The 17933-nt window shown below is 49.4% G+C and overlaps 1 protein-coding gene across 2 annotated transcripts; it reads right to left on the bottom strand.

Annotated features, from left to right (window-relative positions):
• Positions 1-198: 198 nt before the first annotated feature.
• SCNN1D (sodium channel epithelial 1 subunit delta) lies at positions 199-17928 on the bottom strand. 2 transcript variants are annotated; one of them, XM_048326112.1, is made up of 13 exons: positions 16728-17926; positions 10703-11037; positions 8103-8340; positions 6647-6840; positions 6417-6520; positions 5870-6033; positions 5078-5176; positions 4379-4496; positions 3551-3629; positions 2960-3017; positions 2146-2201; positions 1795-1870; positions 199-1563 (listed from the first exon to the last, which is right to left on the bottom strand). In XM_048326112.1, exons 2-13 carry the CDS (start codon positions 11020-11022, stop codon positions 1198-1200), a joined length of 1872 nt encoding a protein of 623 aa, XP_048182069.1. In that variant the 5' UTR covers positions 11023-11037; positions 16728-17926; the 3' UTR covers positions 199-1197. The 2 variants fall into 2 exon arrangements, with proteins under 2 accessions (XP_048182069.1, XP_048182068.1); XM_048326111.1 differs by having other exon boundaries at positions 199-1870; positions 16728-17928.
• Positions 17929-17933: the final 5 nt, after the last annotated feature.

The following is a 17933-nucleotide window of genomic DNA, read 5'->3' as shown; positions in this document are numbered from 1 at the left end:
CAAAAATCAGGTTGGGGCTTGGCTCTCAGTGATGCCAGCAGCAAACTGAGGTCCCAAAATCATAATTTGGCTTTGTACATTCAGGTGTCTGGGCATTTAAGATGTTTAGAAACAACAGTCAGGCAAAAATGAACCCGAATATCAGCTGAAGGCAAAACAAAGTCACAAAGAACTCCCCAAATCTGTATTCCAGAGCCTTTTATTATTAAAAAAAATTTTAAAAACCAAAGCTTTTTGGGTTTCTTGTTTCCTGCAAGTCATAAACAACAGAGTAAAATGCTCCTGTGCAAAGTCACCATCAAAAATAAAGCTGTTTTTTGTATTTTATGTACAGATAAATTACTGTCAAATATTAACATGCTCTCTATTTGTAAACGGGCTGCAACAAAAACGCAGCACTGTGGCACCTTCCACAGAAATTGGATGCTTTTTCTGGCACCTAAAAAAGTTCCCAACCCCATTTTCTTCTCTTTTCTTTCCCCCTGGGAGAGTCAGACCCACTGGGAGTGACCTGGGGTGAGTCCAGAAGCATCTCAGCAGCAGCATCCTGAGCCTTGGCCCCAAATGGCAGCAGGAGAAGTTTCCTCTGCCTCTTGCCCTCCCTTCCCAGCCCCAAATCCTGCAAGGGTGAGGAGGTGTCTGGGAATTCAGGGTGGAATCAGAGCCCCCTCTTGCTTTGATCCCCTCAGGACAGCCCTGGATGTGAAGCACGGGGCCAGGGAATGGTTTGGGGTTGGAAGGGGCCTAAAACCCATCCCATTCCAACCCCCTTTCCACTGTCCCACACACTGGAATTCTTCCCATGAAAAGCCAGTTCTGGAGGAGGTTTGTGAAATGTAGCTGGGCCTGGCTGGAGCCACAGAGGGGTTTCCTCACCAGGATTTATAAATTAAAGCTGGGAGCAGCCTTTGATGAGGATTCCCATAACAGAAGTGCAGCTCCCCCTTCCCAGAGACTCCCTGGGATCCAAAATCTCTGGCTGCAGGACTCAGGGATGTGCAGGGGGAACCTGCAGTGGCTGAGGGAGCACTGCCACGCTCAGCTGTGGATCCAGGATGTCCCTGTCCCCTTTCCAGCAGCATCAGGTGAATTCCAAGCTGCCACGCTCAGCTGTGGATCCAGGACATCGCTGGCACCCTTCCCACAGCATTAAGGGAATTCCAAGCCTCTCCATGCTCACAAAAGCCCCTCAGCTCTTCACTCCTGTCCCAAATCCTCCTCCTTGGTGCACCCAAACCCATCCAGCAGCACCTCTGGGCACCTCTGGGGCAGGGGCTGCAGCTGCAGCTCCCCTGTGCTGTCCCTCATTCCAGAGGGTCGGGCACCCTCCTCTCCTTTCCCAGGCTCTTCCTGCACCACCCTGTAGTTCTCCAGGGCCAGGCTGACACTGGGGATGGTGGCAGAGACCCTCAGGGTCTTCTTGGCCCTGAGCCTTTGGTAGCAGAAGAGGAGGGACAGGACCAAGGTGTCCACGAGCAGCTCGAACATCTCCACCACCGACAGCACCGAGGAGCCGAACCAGAGGCTCCACTGGCTCCCCATGCTGGACAGCAGCAGGTTCTCCTGGGGGAAAAATCCAAAGTTTTCTTTATCAGGCACAGCAGAGCTCTGGGAACAGGAATTTTGCTGTTGGCACCCAGGGAGGATCGATGGGATTGTGGAAAAAGTGCAACTCCCAAAGTTTTCCTCAAGGAGAAGAATCCCATGGTGGCAGCTGTTAAAAGCCCTCCCTCCACGCACCCCAAGCACCCCAAAAGAAAGGCAGGGGACAGAGTTTGGGGTGGTGGAACCTACTGAGAGCAGAGGAGACTCGTTGACAGCCTGGTAGTTGAGCTGCTGGTAGAAGATGGTGACCTTGGCAATGTCCTTCCTGCAGGGCACAGAGGAGCAGTTGGCACTGGGGGGGCATTCCCTGGCTGGGAGGTGCTGCTGCTGCTCCAGGCTTTTGGGAAAAAAGAGCTTCCCCCACGCACACCAACTGAACCCTGAGGTTGTTCAACCAGAGCTTGGAAAAAAAACCTCAGTATTTCAGAGTTTTGTGAGGAAAAATTGGGAGTTGATTGGATTTTCCTGCCCATTTTCCTCTTGCCCTCCCTTGGCAGCCTCAAAATCCTACAAGGATGAGGAGTTTAGCTCTGGTTTTACCTGTTGCTGGTGGAGTTGTAGCCATTCTGGTGCCTCAGAGCCTGGCGGACCCAGTCCTGCAGCAGAGGTTGGTTGTTATTGGAATATTTGTGATTGGAATATTTGTGATTGGAATATTTGTGATTGGAATGCTTGTTTTGATTGGAATGCTTGTTTTGATTGGAATGCTTGTCACTGGAACCCCGCCTCATGAGGTTTTTTATGTTTAACACTTTTAAAACTGCAGTTTTTAAGCACTAAAATGTCAGTTTGGAGCAATTAAAAAGGCTGTAATTGATTGATTGATAACATAAAGGGAGAGCTATCAAATCCAAGCAATATTTGCCAGGATATCAAAGAAAAACTGAATTTTGAGGTGTTCACAACATTAAGTTCTGCCTTTAAAGGCAACCCCACCACACAGTTCCCTCTTTTAAAACGTCCTGGCTGGATTTGCATCTCCATCATCACTCAGGTGAGTTAATTACCTGCTCATTAGAACATGAGAAATGAGGAGTTTGCACCTCCCAAACAGCCACAGCACGGCTCCCACTGGGAGCAGAGCCAGGAACTCCAGTTTGGGGTGGGAACTGAGGGGATTGCTCAAGGAATTTGGGAATTAGAACAGGATTGAAGGAATTAGAACAGGACTGAAGCTCTGGGCTGTGGGAGCTGTCCCTGCCCGTGGAAGGGGTGGAATAAAATGAGATTTAAGATCCCTTCCAACCCCTTCCCAAACAGTCTGGGATTGTATCCTTCTGTTTAAGCACAGGATCATTCCCTAGGCCCAGCTTTTGGGTGAGTTTGCTCGGAATTCAGGGGTTTTGTGCAGTACCTGGGATTTTGCTGAGGGCCACTTGGCTGTCCCAGCTGAGACCTTGTACAGGGATTCCCTGAGGAGAGAAAAAGCAGAGATTTTCACCATGGGGATCTTGGCATGGGGGAATTTAACAAAGCAGAAAATTCCTGGGGCAGCTCTTGAGAACCCTCCTAAGTCAGCTCACAAAACAAAACCAGAGGTTGCCTGAAAATTGTTCAGGTAAATCAGAATGGTTCCCAAGTCCTGATAACACTGGGATGCACCCAGAATGAAAACATCTGACACTTTGTTTTAAAATTATCTTTTCATTTTGAAATGGGCAGTAAAAAAGGTGAAAATAAAGAATTCCAGGCTGAAAAGTGACACAAAGAGTTTGGGTTGGGCCTAATTAAACATATCAGGGTGATTTAAATCTCTCTGGTGTCACAGATAAAGCTCTGATTTAATTTAACTTAATTTAATGCTCTCATCTTTTTGCTTTCTCAGCTCTGGGGTGCAAATATCAAACTGGAATCTCCCAGTGCCAGCTGATCCATGAATTTTCCACTGAATTCCCTGCGGTTCCAGGTGTGTTTTCCCTTGCTGAGCCCTGCTTTTGGGACTCACCTGCATGGCTTGGGGCACTGGTCAAAGCAATTCAGGTGGTGATTCCTGAGCCTGTTGTAGAGCTGGTAAAAGCAGTGACCTGGAAAAAGGGATGGAAGGAACAGGCTCAGAGATTTCCTGAGCCTTTGGAATGATTCCAGAGGGGCACCGGAGTGCCAGGCACGGATCTGATCTGCTGAGGATGGGCCAAGCTTAAGGAGCAGAGGATTTAGGCAGAGATTTTGACTCATAATCCGAATTCAGAGCTTAAAATCATAAAACCACGGAATCCTGGGTTGGAAGGACCTTAAAGATCAATTCCCACCTCCTGCCCAGGCAGGGACCTTCTCCTATCCCAGGGTGCTCCAAACCTGGCCTTGGACATTTCCAGGGATGGGGCAGCCATAAAATCCCTGGGAATTCCATCCCAGGGCCTCCCCACCCTCCCAGGGAGGGATTTCATCCATAAATTTCCTACACCAGCACGGTGCTGAGGAGATGAAGGAGTTTAACCCTACATGAATGCCCTTAATCAGGATTTTTAAGCACTACTTGATATCCAAATGCCCAGAAAAGTGCCAGGGATCCAGCTGGGATTCAGGGATTCAAGGAATAGCTGGAAAACGCTCTGAGGGACAGGGTGGGGTCACTGGGGTGTCTGTGCAGAGCCAGGAGTTGGCTCAGTGATCCTGTGGGTCCCTTGGAAGTCAGGATATTCTGTGAGTCCACGAATCCACGTGAGGGAAGAGCCTCAGCAGAGCATGGGCACAAAGTGGGAGTGATCCAAGGAGTCCCAGCAGCAGAGAGGGATTCAGGAATGTGTCCCCTTTTGCAGGGAAAAGCTCTTACCCCAGGCAGGCTGCTTGTTGTAGTCACAGTACTCAGCCCCAGCAGGCAGGGGGTAATAATAATACCCACAGCCACACTCCTGAACCATGATGTGCTGGAAGCAGGAATGCAGGCAGGCCTGCAAAAGAAAGAAGGCCAAAAAAAAAAAAAAAATTGGATAAACCAAAAAAAAATCCCAATCTGTAGGATGCAGCTCTTAGGAGACAAGGCACAGATTTTGTTACAGCAAAAGGCACCAGCCACGAGGATGGGAAAGGTTTCCACTCCTCAGTGCTTGGCTTTACCCCTGCAAAGGCTGTTGGAGAATTTTCCCAGCTCCCTTTTCCGTGATGCTCAGTGACATCTCAGTGAAACAGCCCAGAAAAACAGAGCCAGGAGCAATTCCTGACACAAATAAAGCCCTGATGGGCAAAAATATCCTCCTAGAACACTTCAGCTGCCTTGAGTGCTCCCTGCCTGGTGTGAGAAGAGCCCCAGGTCTGGCACTGGGGATCCTCCACTCATTCCAGCACATCCCAGGTTGTAACTCCTTTTTGGGAGCTCCTTTTGGATGGGCAGGGATCTCTCTGTTACCTCCAGCAGTGAAACTGCTGAGCCAGGAGAGCTCCCTGGACAGGAAGGAATGAGCTGCTCGCTCCTCATCCAGCCTGGCTGAGCTGGGCTGGGCTAAGCTGGGCTCAGCCAGGCCTGAGGCTGTACCTGCAGGGTGTAGGAGTTGTTGTAGAGCAGTTTCACGTCCACATCATCCCCATTAGTTGTGCATTTGCCATAATTGCCACCCAGGCGATTCACCTCGTCCTGTGGGGACAGAAAAGAGGCCTGGGTGATTAGCAGTGTTAATTGGGGCCAGCCAGCACCCTCTGAGCTTCACTGGAGGGAGCAGAGAAGGGCAGGGAATTAAATGAGCAGCAGAGCTGGACCTGGATAAAAACCACAGGGAGTGACAGGGGAAAGGTGGGAGAGTGCAGGAGAATCCCAGAGTATTGGGAGGGACCCACAGGGATCACCCACAGCTCCTGGCCCTGCCCAGGACACCCCAAAATCCCACCCTGTGCCTGAGAGTGTTATCCAAACACTCCTGGAGCTCTTGGGGCCGTGCTCATTCCCTGGGGAGCCTGGGCAGTGCCCAGCAGCCTCTGGGGGAAGAACCTTTCCCTGATCTCCAGCCCAACCCCTCCTGATTCAGCCCCTGTGGCTCAGCTGACCAACAGCAACACATCCTGTCCAAATAAATCCCTCCTGGATGTTTGTCCTGATCCCAATTCACCCAGGCAGCTCTTTGGGAAGAGCTGGGATGGGACTGGAGAGGTGCAAAACCCTCAAAAGTGTGAATCAAACGAGGCTCCAACATTTTGAGAACCAAAAGGCCACGTTTGGGACCATTTGATTTGGCCCTGAGCACAGTGAAGCGAGGCAGGAGAGGAGCCCGAGGCTGCTGTGCGTCCCTGTGCCAGCAGGAGGGACATTCCCAGCCCCGGGGCAGTGCCAGACCTGCTGGATGCCGATGGTGGTGGCGATGCCCGGCCGGATGTCGAAGCCCTCGTGCTCCAGGAACGGGGTCTGGTTGTGGTTGTGGATCATCACCTTCACCCCCGCCACCGTGGACAGCAGGGGGATGTGATCCTTCTGCTCTGCCCTCAGGATAAGGGACAGCCCTGGCAAGCAGAGAGAGGGAAGTGTGGGACAGCTCGGGGTGAAAGAAGAACATCCTGAACTGTCAGCATTGATCAAATCCCTCATGGAAGAGCCATTTTTATTCCTTAGAAACCTGGTGGCAATGGCACCTATTCCAAACCTTCAACAATCCCATAATACTCTGCAATAACGACTGTAAGAATATTCTGCTTGAAAACAAAAAGAATATTCTGCTTTTTTAAGCCCAGATGTGCCTGGCATGGCTGTCACATGTGGCAAGCCAATAATCTGTGCCACCAGACCCAAAAGGAGGCCTCAATATGTCAGTAAATCCTACACAGAAGCCATATTTAATTAATTCTATTAATTAATGCCCTTTCCCGCAGTTTGGCAGGTCACTCACCATAAGGAATTCCTGGTTTTGTGGCTGTCCAGAAGGGATCTGTCCCCTTGCTGTTAAAAGTGTAGCAGCTCCCAAAAACTGGGTGGTGGAAGTGAACATAATCACTGGAACCGAGAGAGATCGGATGGGGTTTTAATGATGAGTGTGGCAACACCTTAATTTAAAGCAGGATGCCTTTGGGATAACGGGAATGAGCTGTTAATTGCCTGCAAATCCCAATCTCCACACACCTGGGCCTGCAGGGCTCCCCATCGTACTGGCAGGAGTAAACCATGTCCTCGATGTGCTCCTCGTGCTGGGAGATGTTGATGATCACGGGCAGCTGGGACATGATGTTCATGTAGTGGAACCTGTACCACTCCAGGATGGCATCCATGCCCGAGGAATAGGTCTTGTAGAAGCAATTCCCACCTGTGGAATTGCACTGGGAGAGAGGGAAAGGCTCAGGGTGAGGCTGACAGGTCACAGGGAAAAGGAAATACTGGAGACAGGGGTGAGGGGAATCTCTGTTTTCCCAGAAAGTGAAAATTCTGATTATTTCAGGAATTTTCTCCTTGGAGCTGCTCCATCTTAGGGGGAAGGAGGCAGGAGGAGGGAGCTGAAGCTTGGGAGGAGGGATGACAGGGCTGGGAATTCTCTGCAGCTCATGAATCATGAGCAGAGCCCAGAGAGGCTTTCTCTGTTCTTACTCAGGGGAACACCCACGGGTTCTGGGGAAAGTTTGCCTTGTCAAGGACTCCAGGACAGGGCAGGGGTTCAATAATCACCCCAAAATTGCTGGTGAAGGACTCCAGGACAGAGCAGGGGACAACAATCACCCCAAAATTGCTGGTGAAGGACTCCAGGACACGGCAGGGGTTCAATAATCACCCCAAAAGTGCTGGTGAAGGACTCCAGGACAGAGCAGGGGACAACAATCACCCCAAAATTGCTGGTGAAGGACTCCAGGACAGAGCAGGGGACAACAATCACCCCAAAATTGCTGGTGAAGGACTCCAGGACAGAGCAGGGGACAACAATCACCCCAAAATTGCTGGTGAAGGACTCCAGGAAAGGGCAGGGGTTCAATAATCACTCCAAAAATGCTGGTGAAGGACTCCAGGAAAGGGCAGGGGTTCAATAATCACCCCAAAAGTGCTGCTCTTTCCAGCCACATCAATCCCAGCTTCTGTTCCTGGGTCAGCACAAACTGATGGACAGGGATGGATTGAGGCAGGAATGGATGGAATAAGACAGGGATGGATGGGATGAGGCAGGGATGGATGAACTGTCCTGAAGCACCCCCAATCTCTCATTACCCAGCTCTGAAATCATCTCTTTCTTCAGTCTTTTTGGTTTTTTTTTTTTAATGTACCTTTAAAGGCCCTGAGCAGCCTCACCTGGAGCTTCCACCCACACTTCCAGGAGCAAATTTAAGCCCAGATGGGGATCCCAGCCCTAATTTGGGCAGTGGGACTGGGCTGCTGCCTCACCACAGACTCAATTTCTTACCCTGATCTTAAATTTCTCTCAGCTCCACAATTTCCCTGATGAGCTGGACTCTTGATTGGACCTGGAAACCACTCAGGTATTTTGGGGTGAATCCCCATCCTGCCCTGCTGGAAGGCTCCCTCTGTCCATGAAGGAACACCCAGAGCTCCTTTCCCTGCCTGGATCCCGGTGAAATCCTGCCAGGACCCCACTCACCAGCCTGAAGCCCACGCTGGAATGTTTCTTCCCTGACCTGAGGTCCGACATCCTCAAGAGGGAGAAGTTTTGGCTCAGCTTGAAGCCCGACCTGCTGAGGTTGGCCAAGCCCTGGACGTGGATATTCCTGTCATTCATGTGGAATAACCTGGCTGAGGTGTTGATTCCATACAAGAAGGTGATGGATTCCTCTGCCATGCGATCCAGCTGCACCAGGTGTTCACTGACCAGCTCAAACCTGCCAGGAACAGAAGGGATTTGGGAACATTCACATTTCTATCAGAAAAAAAAGCACTTTGTGCCCTCACAGGATCTATGGAAAGGTTGTTCCTTGAAGTCTGGGGGAGAATATCTGGGAATTCTGGTGCCAATGCTCAGCAATAATTTATCAGCAGCTCCAGTGGCTGAATTTCCAGTTGTTGGAAACCTCAGACCTTGCAGCTGTGCAGAGCTGCACAAACTGGCCTTTCTGTCAGCAATTAGCTAATTATTCCAAGGCAATTACATAATTCCTTCACTATGTAACATGAAACTCCGTGCTAACTCGCCCCTGTCGCGTGAGCCTCATTGGACAAGCAGAGCCACACAGAATTCCATGGGGTTTGCCTCATTTACTGTGTTATTTCCACGTTTCTGTGGGACACCCAGGAGAGCTGCCTCTGACACGCACCATCCCAGAGCTCAGGAGCTGGCTTAGGAAGGAATCCATGGAGCAGCCACGTTTTTCAGGGAAAGGCTGATTTTATCAGAGCCCAAAATCAGCCAGCAGCTTCCACCAAGTGCCTCGGCTCCGTTCCCTCTGTCCTGACTCAGCGCATGGAATTCACTGCTACAAGTCCTTGCACAATTCCCAACAAGATCTTTATCTGGAAACCAGTTTGGAAACAACAACAACAACAGTCCCTTTCCAGCTGGGGCAGGCACAGGGACCTGGCTGCTTCTCCTGTGGGATGCATCCCAAACCTTTGGGACCATCCACGTGTGAGGGGAAGCAGATGGGGATGGCTGAAGGCAGAGAGATCCCTCTGTCCCTCCTGGGGGATGCACCCCAAACCTTCCCAAACCTTTGGGACCCTCCAGGTGTGCTGGGAAGGAGCCCAGGTTACCTGTAGGGATCCTGGGGATGCATCCCTGACCCTTCCCAAACCTTTGGGACCATCGAGGTGTGAGGGGAAGCAGCCCAGGTTACCTGTAGGGATCCTGGGGATGCATCCCTGACCCTTCCCAAACCTTTGGGACCATCCAGGTGTGCTGGGAAGGAGCCCAGGTTACCTGTAGGGATCCTGGGGATGCATCCCTGACCCTTCCCAAACCTTTGGGACCATCCAGGTGTGCTGGGAAGGAGCCCAGGTTACCTGTAGGGATCCTGGGGATGCATCCCTGACCCTTCCCAAACCTTTGGGACCCTCCAGGTGTGCTGGGAAGGAGCCCAGGTTACCTGTAGGGATCCTGGGGATGCATCCCTGACCCTTCCCAAACCTTTGGGACCATCGAGGTGTGAGGGGAAGCAGCCCAGGTTACCTGTAGGGATCCTGGGGATGCATCCCTGACCCTTCCCAAACCTTTGGGACCATCCAGGTGTGCTGGGAAGGAGCCCAGGTTACCTGTAGGGATCCTGGGGATGCATCCCTGACCCTTCCCAAACCTTTGGGACCATCGAGGTGTGAGGGGAAGCAGCCCAGGTTACCTGTAGGGATCCTGGGGATGCATCCCTGACCCTTCCCAAACCTTTGGGACCCTCCAGGTGTGCTGGGAAGGAGCCCAGGTTACCTGTAGGGATCCTGGGGATGCATCCCTGACCCTTCCCAAACCTTTGGGACCATCGAGGTGTGAGGGGAAGCAGCCCAGGTTACCTGTAGGGATCCTGGGGATGCATCCCTGACCCTTCCCAAACCTTTGGGACCCTCCAGGTGTGCTGGGAAGCAGCCCAGGTTACCTGTAGGGATCCTGGGGATGCATCCCTGACCCTTCCCAAACCTTTGGGACCCTCCAGGTGTGCTGGGAAGCAGCCCAGGTTACCTGTAGGGATCCTGGGGATGCATCCCTGACCCTTCCCAAACCTTTGGGACCATCGAGGTGTGAGGGGAAGCAGCCCAGGTTACCTGTAGGGATCCTGGGGATGCATCCCTGACCCTTCCCAAACCTTTGGGACCCTCCAGGTGTGCTGGGAAGGAGCCCAGGTTACCTGTAGGGATCCTGGGGATGCATCCCTGACCCTTCCCAAACCTTTGGGACCATCGAGGTGTGAGGGGAAGCAGCCCAGGTTACCTGTAGGGATCCTGGGGATGCATCCCTGACCCTTCCCAAAGCTTTGGGACCATCCAGGTGTGCTGGGAAGCAGCCCAGGTTACCTGTAGGGATCCTGGGGATGCATCCCTGACCCTTCCCAAACCTTTGGGACCATCCAGGTGTGCTGGGAAGCAGCCCAGGTTACCTGTAGGGATCCTGGGGATGCATCCCTGACCCTTCCCAAACCTTTGGGACCATCCAGGTGTGCTGGGAAGCAGCCCAGGTTACCTGTAGGGATCCTGGGGATGCATCCCTGACCCTTCCCAAACCTTTGGGACCCTCCAGGTGTGCTGGGAAGCAGCCCAGGTTACCTGTAGGGATCCAGGTTGCAGATGGTGATGGCTGGGAACATTTTGGGCTCGGAGTGCATGGACATGGTGAGCACCACGGGGTAGGCCAAGTACTGGCTGAACATGAGGGCAAACTGCCAGTAGAGCATGCCAAAGCTGGCCAGCAGCAGCAGGGTCCAAAAAGCCGTTTTCATGCGGTTGCTGTCGGAGCACACGAGGCGGATGGTGCCGTGGATCGTGGTGTTTTTGCAGAAAAACTCAAACATCTCCTTGAAGGAGTCGTAAAACTCGATCAGGCCTTCCTGCCTCTCTTCCTCTCCTCGTGCCAGCTCCTGCTCCATCCTCTAAGTGTCTTTCTGGGCATGGAAAAGATGGAAAAAATCTTATTAATCTGAGGGGAAGACTCTTCTGAACAGGTCTTTTCCAAAGAGGCCTCTTCCAAAGAGCCTCCCTTGGTGGGAGAATTCAGAGTGGGAAGAACATAATGGAATCCATGAGGGGAAAAAACCCAGATGAACACACCAAAGAGGCCTTTTCCAAAGGGGCCTCTCCCAAAGATCCTCCCTTGGTGGGAGAATTCAGAGTGGGAAGAACATCATGGAATCCATGAGGGGAAAAAAAGATGAACACACCAAAGAGGCCTTTTCCAAAGAGGCCTCTTCCAAACAAGCCCCAAATGGGTTTGCAATCAGAAAAACCCAACAAGAACTGAGCAGAATCTGGATCCAGGCAGGAGCAAAGAGCTCAGACTGTGCTGCCGCTGAAGAAACACGAGGTGTTTGCCCACAGTTCCATAGGATTTCTCTGCCAGTGTGGGTTTGTGAGTAATGCTGGGAAGTTTGAGGCCAAAAAGGGTGGGGAATTTTTGTCTTTCTAAGAACTCCAAGGAGCAGGGTTTAATCCTGAAGTGTTGACTCATTGGGCATCCATACAGATTTATAAATCATGATTAGGGGAATATTTCTAGTGGAATATTCTGGTTTATGGGCCTAAAACAAGACTGGCTTAAAACTACTACTATGGCTTCATCCTTAAGTCAAGGAATTGGGATAAATCCAGCTTTGAACTGGATAAATTAGAACCTGGTTTTTCGTTTTTGCTGTAGGATCTCCCATTCTGTAGAATAAACAGGATTCATTTACCTCTGAACTCTCCTCCAAGATGAAATACAGGGGGTGTTGCAGAGTCCAGACAGGAATTTAGGGATGGAAGTGGAGAAAAACACCTCAATTGGAACCACAGAGGGGATGAGCCAAATTAGGGTGTGGATAAAGCCTTGTAGGTAGCACTGAAAAGAAAATGATCTCAGGGTGTTTTCTGGAGAGCACCAAAATATTAATTAATATTATTAAGAGCTATTTTGCCACAGAAATAGGAATTTAAGGCTTCTCTGTGTTTTACAGCAGTGAAAAGGAAGCACAGAAATTGAAAATCACTCAAAAGAGTGGCATAAATCCAAATAAAAACCCCCATTTCCTTTGTTGCAGTAATTAAAACACCTCCTGTGCTACTCCAGAGATAATTCCAGCCTTGCTGAGGATGTGTCCCGGGCTCTGGTGCCAGTTTGGGACACACTGTTGTCACATTTTCATGTCCAGAACATGACACCGTGTGTTGTGAGGTGTGAGTTTCCAACATTACAGCAGCCCTGAGTCACCCTGCCCATCATGTCATTAAGAGAAGTTTACTGAGTCCAAACTTTGGGGCAACCTTAGCTCCAAATAAAAAAAAAACAACTTAGGGATGCAGAGATAGAGTTTGGGAATGAGGAGAGCAGAAGTCACTAAAGAATTGTTGCAAGAGGCTCTGTGATAATGGAATTAAAGCTCAGAGTCTTTATCAGTGAGAAAAATGTGGAATAAAAGGCCAGAATTACCCAAAGTGAATGCTAAAAGGATTTATCTAAGACAGATTTTTTTTAATGTCTATTTGTGACTGTAAAACCCCCAGGCAAAGCCTGGTTTTCAGAAACAATTCAGAGTTTTCAGGCGTTGTCAGTGGGATTTTAAGTTTCTGGCTCATTCATCCCATTTAAATCTGCATTGTTAAAATAATTAGAATGAAAAAGAAATAGAAAGCAAAATAATCCCGAGGTAATGTGGAAAACAGCACCCCCCCATATTTATAGCTACAAATGAATAATAGATCTAAAAATACACATTCAACAATCAAATTATAACCAAATTCCAGCCCCTCCCCACTGTACCTTGGCAGAAACTCTGATCTCTGAGTGTTCAGAGAAGCCACTAAACCCAGCCCTGGGCTTAATCCTGAGCAGAAGTGCTGGCCCAAAGCTCTGGGATTTGGGAGTGCAGAGGCCTTGGGAGCTGTCCAGCCTATATGGATCCAATCTGTGACATCAAAGGGGGCAGGACTTGAGGAACAGATCATGGAAATTATTCAAAGCATGATCCAGGGAATAATAGGAAGTGAATAAACTGGCCAGACGGGTTAACACGAAGCTTACACCGGAGTTAAGCTCGGTTTAAGCGCTGCTGGCGTGCTCATCTCGGGTTTTTCCCCTCCTGATCAGAGTGGATTCTTAGCTATCATTTCTAGGGAAATAACCAGGGATTCCAGGATGTTCTTCCCACTCTGGATTTCTCCATCTAGGCAGGATATTTCTGCCTTCTTTCCTTGTTTTCCAGAGCCTGGCAGGATGCCAGGGAATTGGAACTGTGAAGGTGTGCTTGAGGAATTGCATTCCTCAGTGTAATCTCAATTGATCAGCTACTCCAAGGCACACATGGATTTCCTCCTGCTTCTCCAAGAATATTGCTCATCCCATCCCATCCCCAGCCAGGATTCAGGTGTTGAGATGGGAACAGAACCAAATCAACCCCGTTTAAATCAGGTTTTAGGAGGTGGTTTAGTTAAAGAGTTGCAGAAGTGATGGAGAAATGGATTCATTGGAAGGATGAAAATTCCCATAATTATTTCTGATACTTTCCCACGTGGAAAGCAGCTCTGCAGGAAGTTTTTTATATGAATATTTGGGATCCAGATGAAGTTTAGAGCCACAAAAAAGAGCCTGCCTTTCCAAATTGGATTTTCTCTCCCACTGGAAGCTATGAAATATCAGCATTTACAAAAAAAAAAAAAAGATGGAGATTTTTTCTTGTGAAATTTGATTCAGAAAGAAGGGAGAAAGGACAAAGATGAAGGGAAACAAACTCCCCTGATTTTGACTGATTTGATTGATTTATGCTGGATTTTGCTTTAGAAACCCCAAACCACGTAGAACGTTCCCCTCCAATTTTCCAATTATTATTTAAAAAACTCAAATCCTATTAACCAGCTGCTATTACTCTGTTCCACCCCTCTTCAATATTACAAGGAATTTTCAAAACGCATATCTGGAACCTGGTTTAAATTTTAAAAAACCCTGGTATTTTGGAAACTTTTGATTAAAAGAGAAACCCAACTGAATGAAGAGCTGCAGCAGAGCCACGTGAAGAGTTCATTAGCTAAAATCTCATTAAAAAACTCCCAGCACTGGAAGCCTCATTCTGTCACGTTCGTGTCTCTGTCCCCCACCCTTCCTTCTCTCTCCATTCCACATTGTGCAATGCAAAATGGCAACAATAAATCTGTGACAATGGAATTACTGCACAAGGAGCAGGCACAAGACAGCTCCTGTTGCCTCATGATGGTGCAGAGATTCCCTGGCAGCACCTCAGAAAAATCCCTTCAGAGTTTCCTCCAGGAATTTTTTTTTTTCCCTGCAGGAAATGGGGAAAAACTGGATCAATATCCCTCCAAAAAAGATCCCAGTTCTGTTGGCTCATAGTCCTGGATCCTGAAGTGGGAGGAGCAGGGAGAAAAAAAAACCTCCTTCGCTGCTTAAAAATGTGGTGTTTCTTTCAAAATGCAGAGATTGTGCAGATAAGAGCCCTGAGAAAGTCCTGTGGGGTTGCAGGGCTGTAATTACCCTGAGTAAGGCTGAAAATGTTGATCAGGGCTGGGAAGGAGAAAATGCTTTGTGTGTCCTGAGGAGCAGCAACTCTGGGCAAGTACAGAAGGTTGCTTTTCCCACTGGGTGTTTTTAATTTGTTGGTTTTAATGGAATCACATCCAATTTAATTGATAAAAACAGCAGAGATAAAGAAAATTAAGGAATTTTGCCATTTGGCTTGGAAGCTTTCACATATGAACTGTGCAAACCCTGTCCTTGGCCCTACACTTGATTATTATTATACCATAATATATTATAATGTTTATTTTACAGGCTCAGATGGATGATAAAATGATTCTCAGCTATTTGATAAGACTATTGAAGCAGAAATAAATATCAGATTATAAAAAGATGCCAGTATCAGCCAGGCACAATAGCAGGAGAGGCACATGGATTATCCTGTAGGAGATTTTAGTTCCTTCACCTAGAAGTGACACAGTAAATTCATGTTCCTTGTGGGATGGACTCAAGAAATCAGGGAAATCTTCTGCCAGACAATCAATTTTTAAATTCTTGAATGTTTTCTTACAGCTGGTGCACATGAAAAATGTTTTGTAGAGGCTTGAGTGAAAGAGAGAAGCTCAGGGATGTTTTCCACAGCCTCTCTTGCCATGCCTGGCTCATCCTTTAGAACTCAAATATTAAAATATTTTGCCCACTATCATTGAAAATGTCCCAAAGAAGAACTTGTGAGGTCTTTGTGTGTGAAAATCCCACCTGAGCTCATTCCAGCCTCTCCTTCCTGCAGCCTTTCCCAGCTGCTTGAACATTGAGGGGCCTAAAACCAAAGCCCCACCTGAAGGGACCCCGGAAAATCCCAATTCCAGCGGCTTTCCCTGGGCCTCACCACACGGAGGCTCTGCTGTAATTTGCTGCCCACTGACCACACAAACTCTCCTTGGGATGAACTTTCTCCCTCACTGCATTTGTTCCACATTATCCTGCTCTCCCACAGTTTCCTGACTTTCCACTGCTGTCTCTCCCAGAGGTTCCCACTTTTCCCTCTGGATTGTGAATGGAATGCAGCCCTGGGCATCCCCTCCCTGGAGCAGAGGTGGGGATGTGGAGCAGGGATAAATCCTGCCTCCAGGAGGTTTTGCAGACAGTTTAATCTCCATTTGAGCAGATCTGGCTTTACTTCCTGCACGAATGGAGTTTATTCCCCAGAACGCCCCAGGTTACTCTGCCAAACCCTCTTCCCACATTTTGTCCCCTCACACACCACCCCAGTTCTCCTCTCTGGAATGAGTTCTGTCTCTGGTTTTGTGGGGCCTCCCTCTCCCTGCTTTCTTGACGGCCACTGGATCAGCCAGTCCATCCCTCCTCCCACTCCAAACTCCTGTGGGCAACTCCAGGAACGGGAACCTCCCAGTGCTCCCTCTTTCCGCTCCCAGCAGGCTCTGCCTCCTCTGTTTTTCCCAGTCCTTGCTCTCCCAAACCTCTGTCATCCTTACAAAGCAGAATTCCAGTTTATTCAGGAGGCAGAACAAAGGCAGTGCCTGCCCTGGAGAGCTTCCAGATGTTGCTTCACATCTCCCTCTGATCCTGCCCTAAAAGTGCTGCTGAATTCCTCTGGTTTCTGGATGTTTTCCTCATCTCCTGGAATGTCTGTGGAGCTCTGCACACCAACATTTCCTCTGACAATCCCTGAATCTCCTTTTGTGGCATGCTTTGGGGCCTGGCTGGGGGATCTCTCTGGAAATCCCATGGATTTGTGCCTGCAGAATCAGGATGGCCCCGGTGTTGCAGCGTGTCCCTTCTGCCAGAGCAGCTCCCAACGCTGCCAAACCTGCTCCAGGCAGAGGTGAACACCCCTGAACCTGTGCTGGGCTCCCTGTGCCATGCTTTTATCCCCAGTTTTCCAAAATAAAGCTCCCTGGCACATCCTCTCGAGCCCAGCAATGAGCACATGAATAATCTGCTAATCACCAGCCGTGTAAATATTCCTTAATTACCCCTCTGGAATGAGGAGGCTCCACGTCAGCCCTGCCCTCGGTGCAGCCTCCAGCAGAGGGTTAAAATCCAGCCTCAGCACCAAAAAGAATCCTGCAGGCTCCCGGGATGACCAAGCATTCATTTCCACTCACTCACCTTTCTGAGTAAGGTGGCTGCAGCTGCTCCTGGCATCCCTTTGGGATAACACTTCCTAGTTTTGTTTTTTTGGCTTCTCTTCCTCTTCTGGTTTCTTTACTCCCAGCTCTTCATCAGCGCTGTGCCCCCACTCCAGACCTGTCCCCCAAAGATTCACAGGATGAGATCCTGCTTGCTGGTGGATGGGTTTTTGTCCTGCTCCAGCTCCGCTGCAGGGTCTGTAGGAATTCTGAGGCAATCAGGGCTGGCAGGGGTTGGAGAACACCAGCAAAACCTTCTTGCTCTGTGGACATGCAAGATGCAACCATCCTGGAATCCCAGGTACCATCACTCCGTCCTGAATGAAGCCAAAAATTCCCAAGCAGTGCCTCAAACGCCTGGAAAAAGAGGTGGAGAGCGCTCCTGGCTCCTGGAATAGTCCCCAAACCTTGGTTCCCAACACTTAGCAGCAATTCCCAGGGGTTAATCAATCCAGGAACTTCAGCCTTTCCCGCTGGGAACTGGAACAGATGTCAACAAGAGGAAGAGGTGCTCCAGTGTGGCACCAAGGGAAGGAGGGGATGAAGAAACCGGGAACAAACTGCGCAAGGGCAAAACAGTCATTAGCAAATCCTAATTGAAACCAGCTATTACATAAGTGCCTGTGTCAGCTGCCATTCCTCTCCCGACGGGGGCTTTTCTTTAGGATAAATCCAGCTGCAATGCCGTGTTTTCCATCTGGAGGATTTCCTCACCTTCTCCCACAGCAGTGCTGTCCACGGCGGAGTTGGGAGTTGCAAACGAACAGCTCTGGAAGAAGTTGGAAAAGCCCAGGAATATTTCCCTGGATGCAGGGAAAGCCTCAGGGAAGTGGTGTGGCTTGGAAAAAAGAGGTCATTTTGAAGCCTTTAAATGCTGCTAAAGGCAATCCAAAGCACCAGGCCAATGCAACGGCTGAGGTGAATTAGTTTGGAATCATTCAAACCTGCAGGAATTATTTGGGAGACCCCAAAACCCCTGCTGTGCTCAGGGTCTGTCTGCTCTGATGGTTGGGGGGGGGGGGGGTGTGTGTTTATTTACATTCTTTCCATACATGAAGTATGGAAAGCACCAGATAACCCTTAAGATTTGCTATTAAAAACCTGGTTTTAATTCTTTTCATGCCCCAAAAAGACTTTACTCATCAGTCAAAGAATAAAAATGCTGCCACGTGACTGCCAGGCCCCA

This window comes from Corvus hawaiiensis, chromosome 22, assembly GCF_020740725.1.
Source record: "Corvus hawaiiensis isolate bCorHaw1 chromosome 22, bCorHaw1.pri.cur, whole genome shotgun sequence".
Classification (NCBI taxonomy): Eukaryota; Metazoa; Chordata; class Aves; order Passeriformes; family Corvidae; genus Corvus; species Corvus hawaiiensis.
Note: the sequence above shows the minus strand (reverse complement) of the source record. Positions and strands in the feature narration are given on the sequence as shown.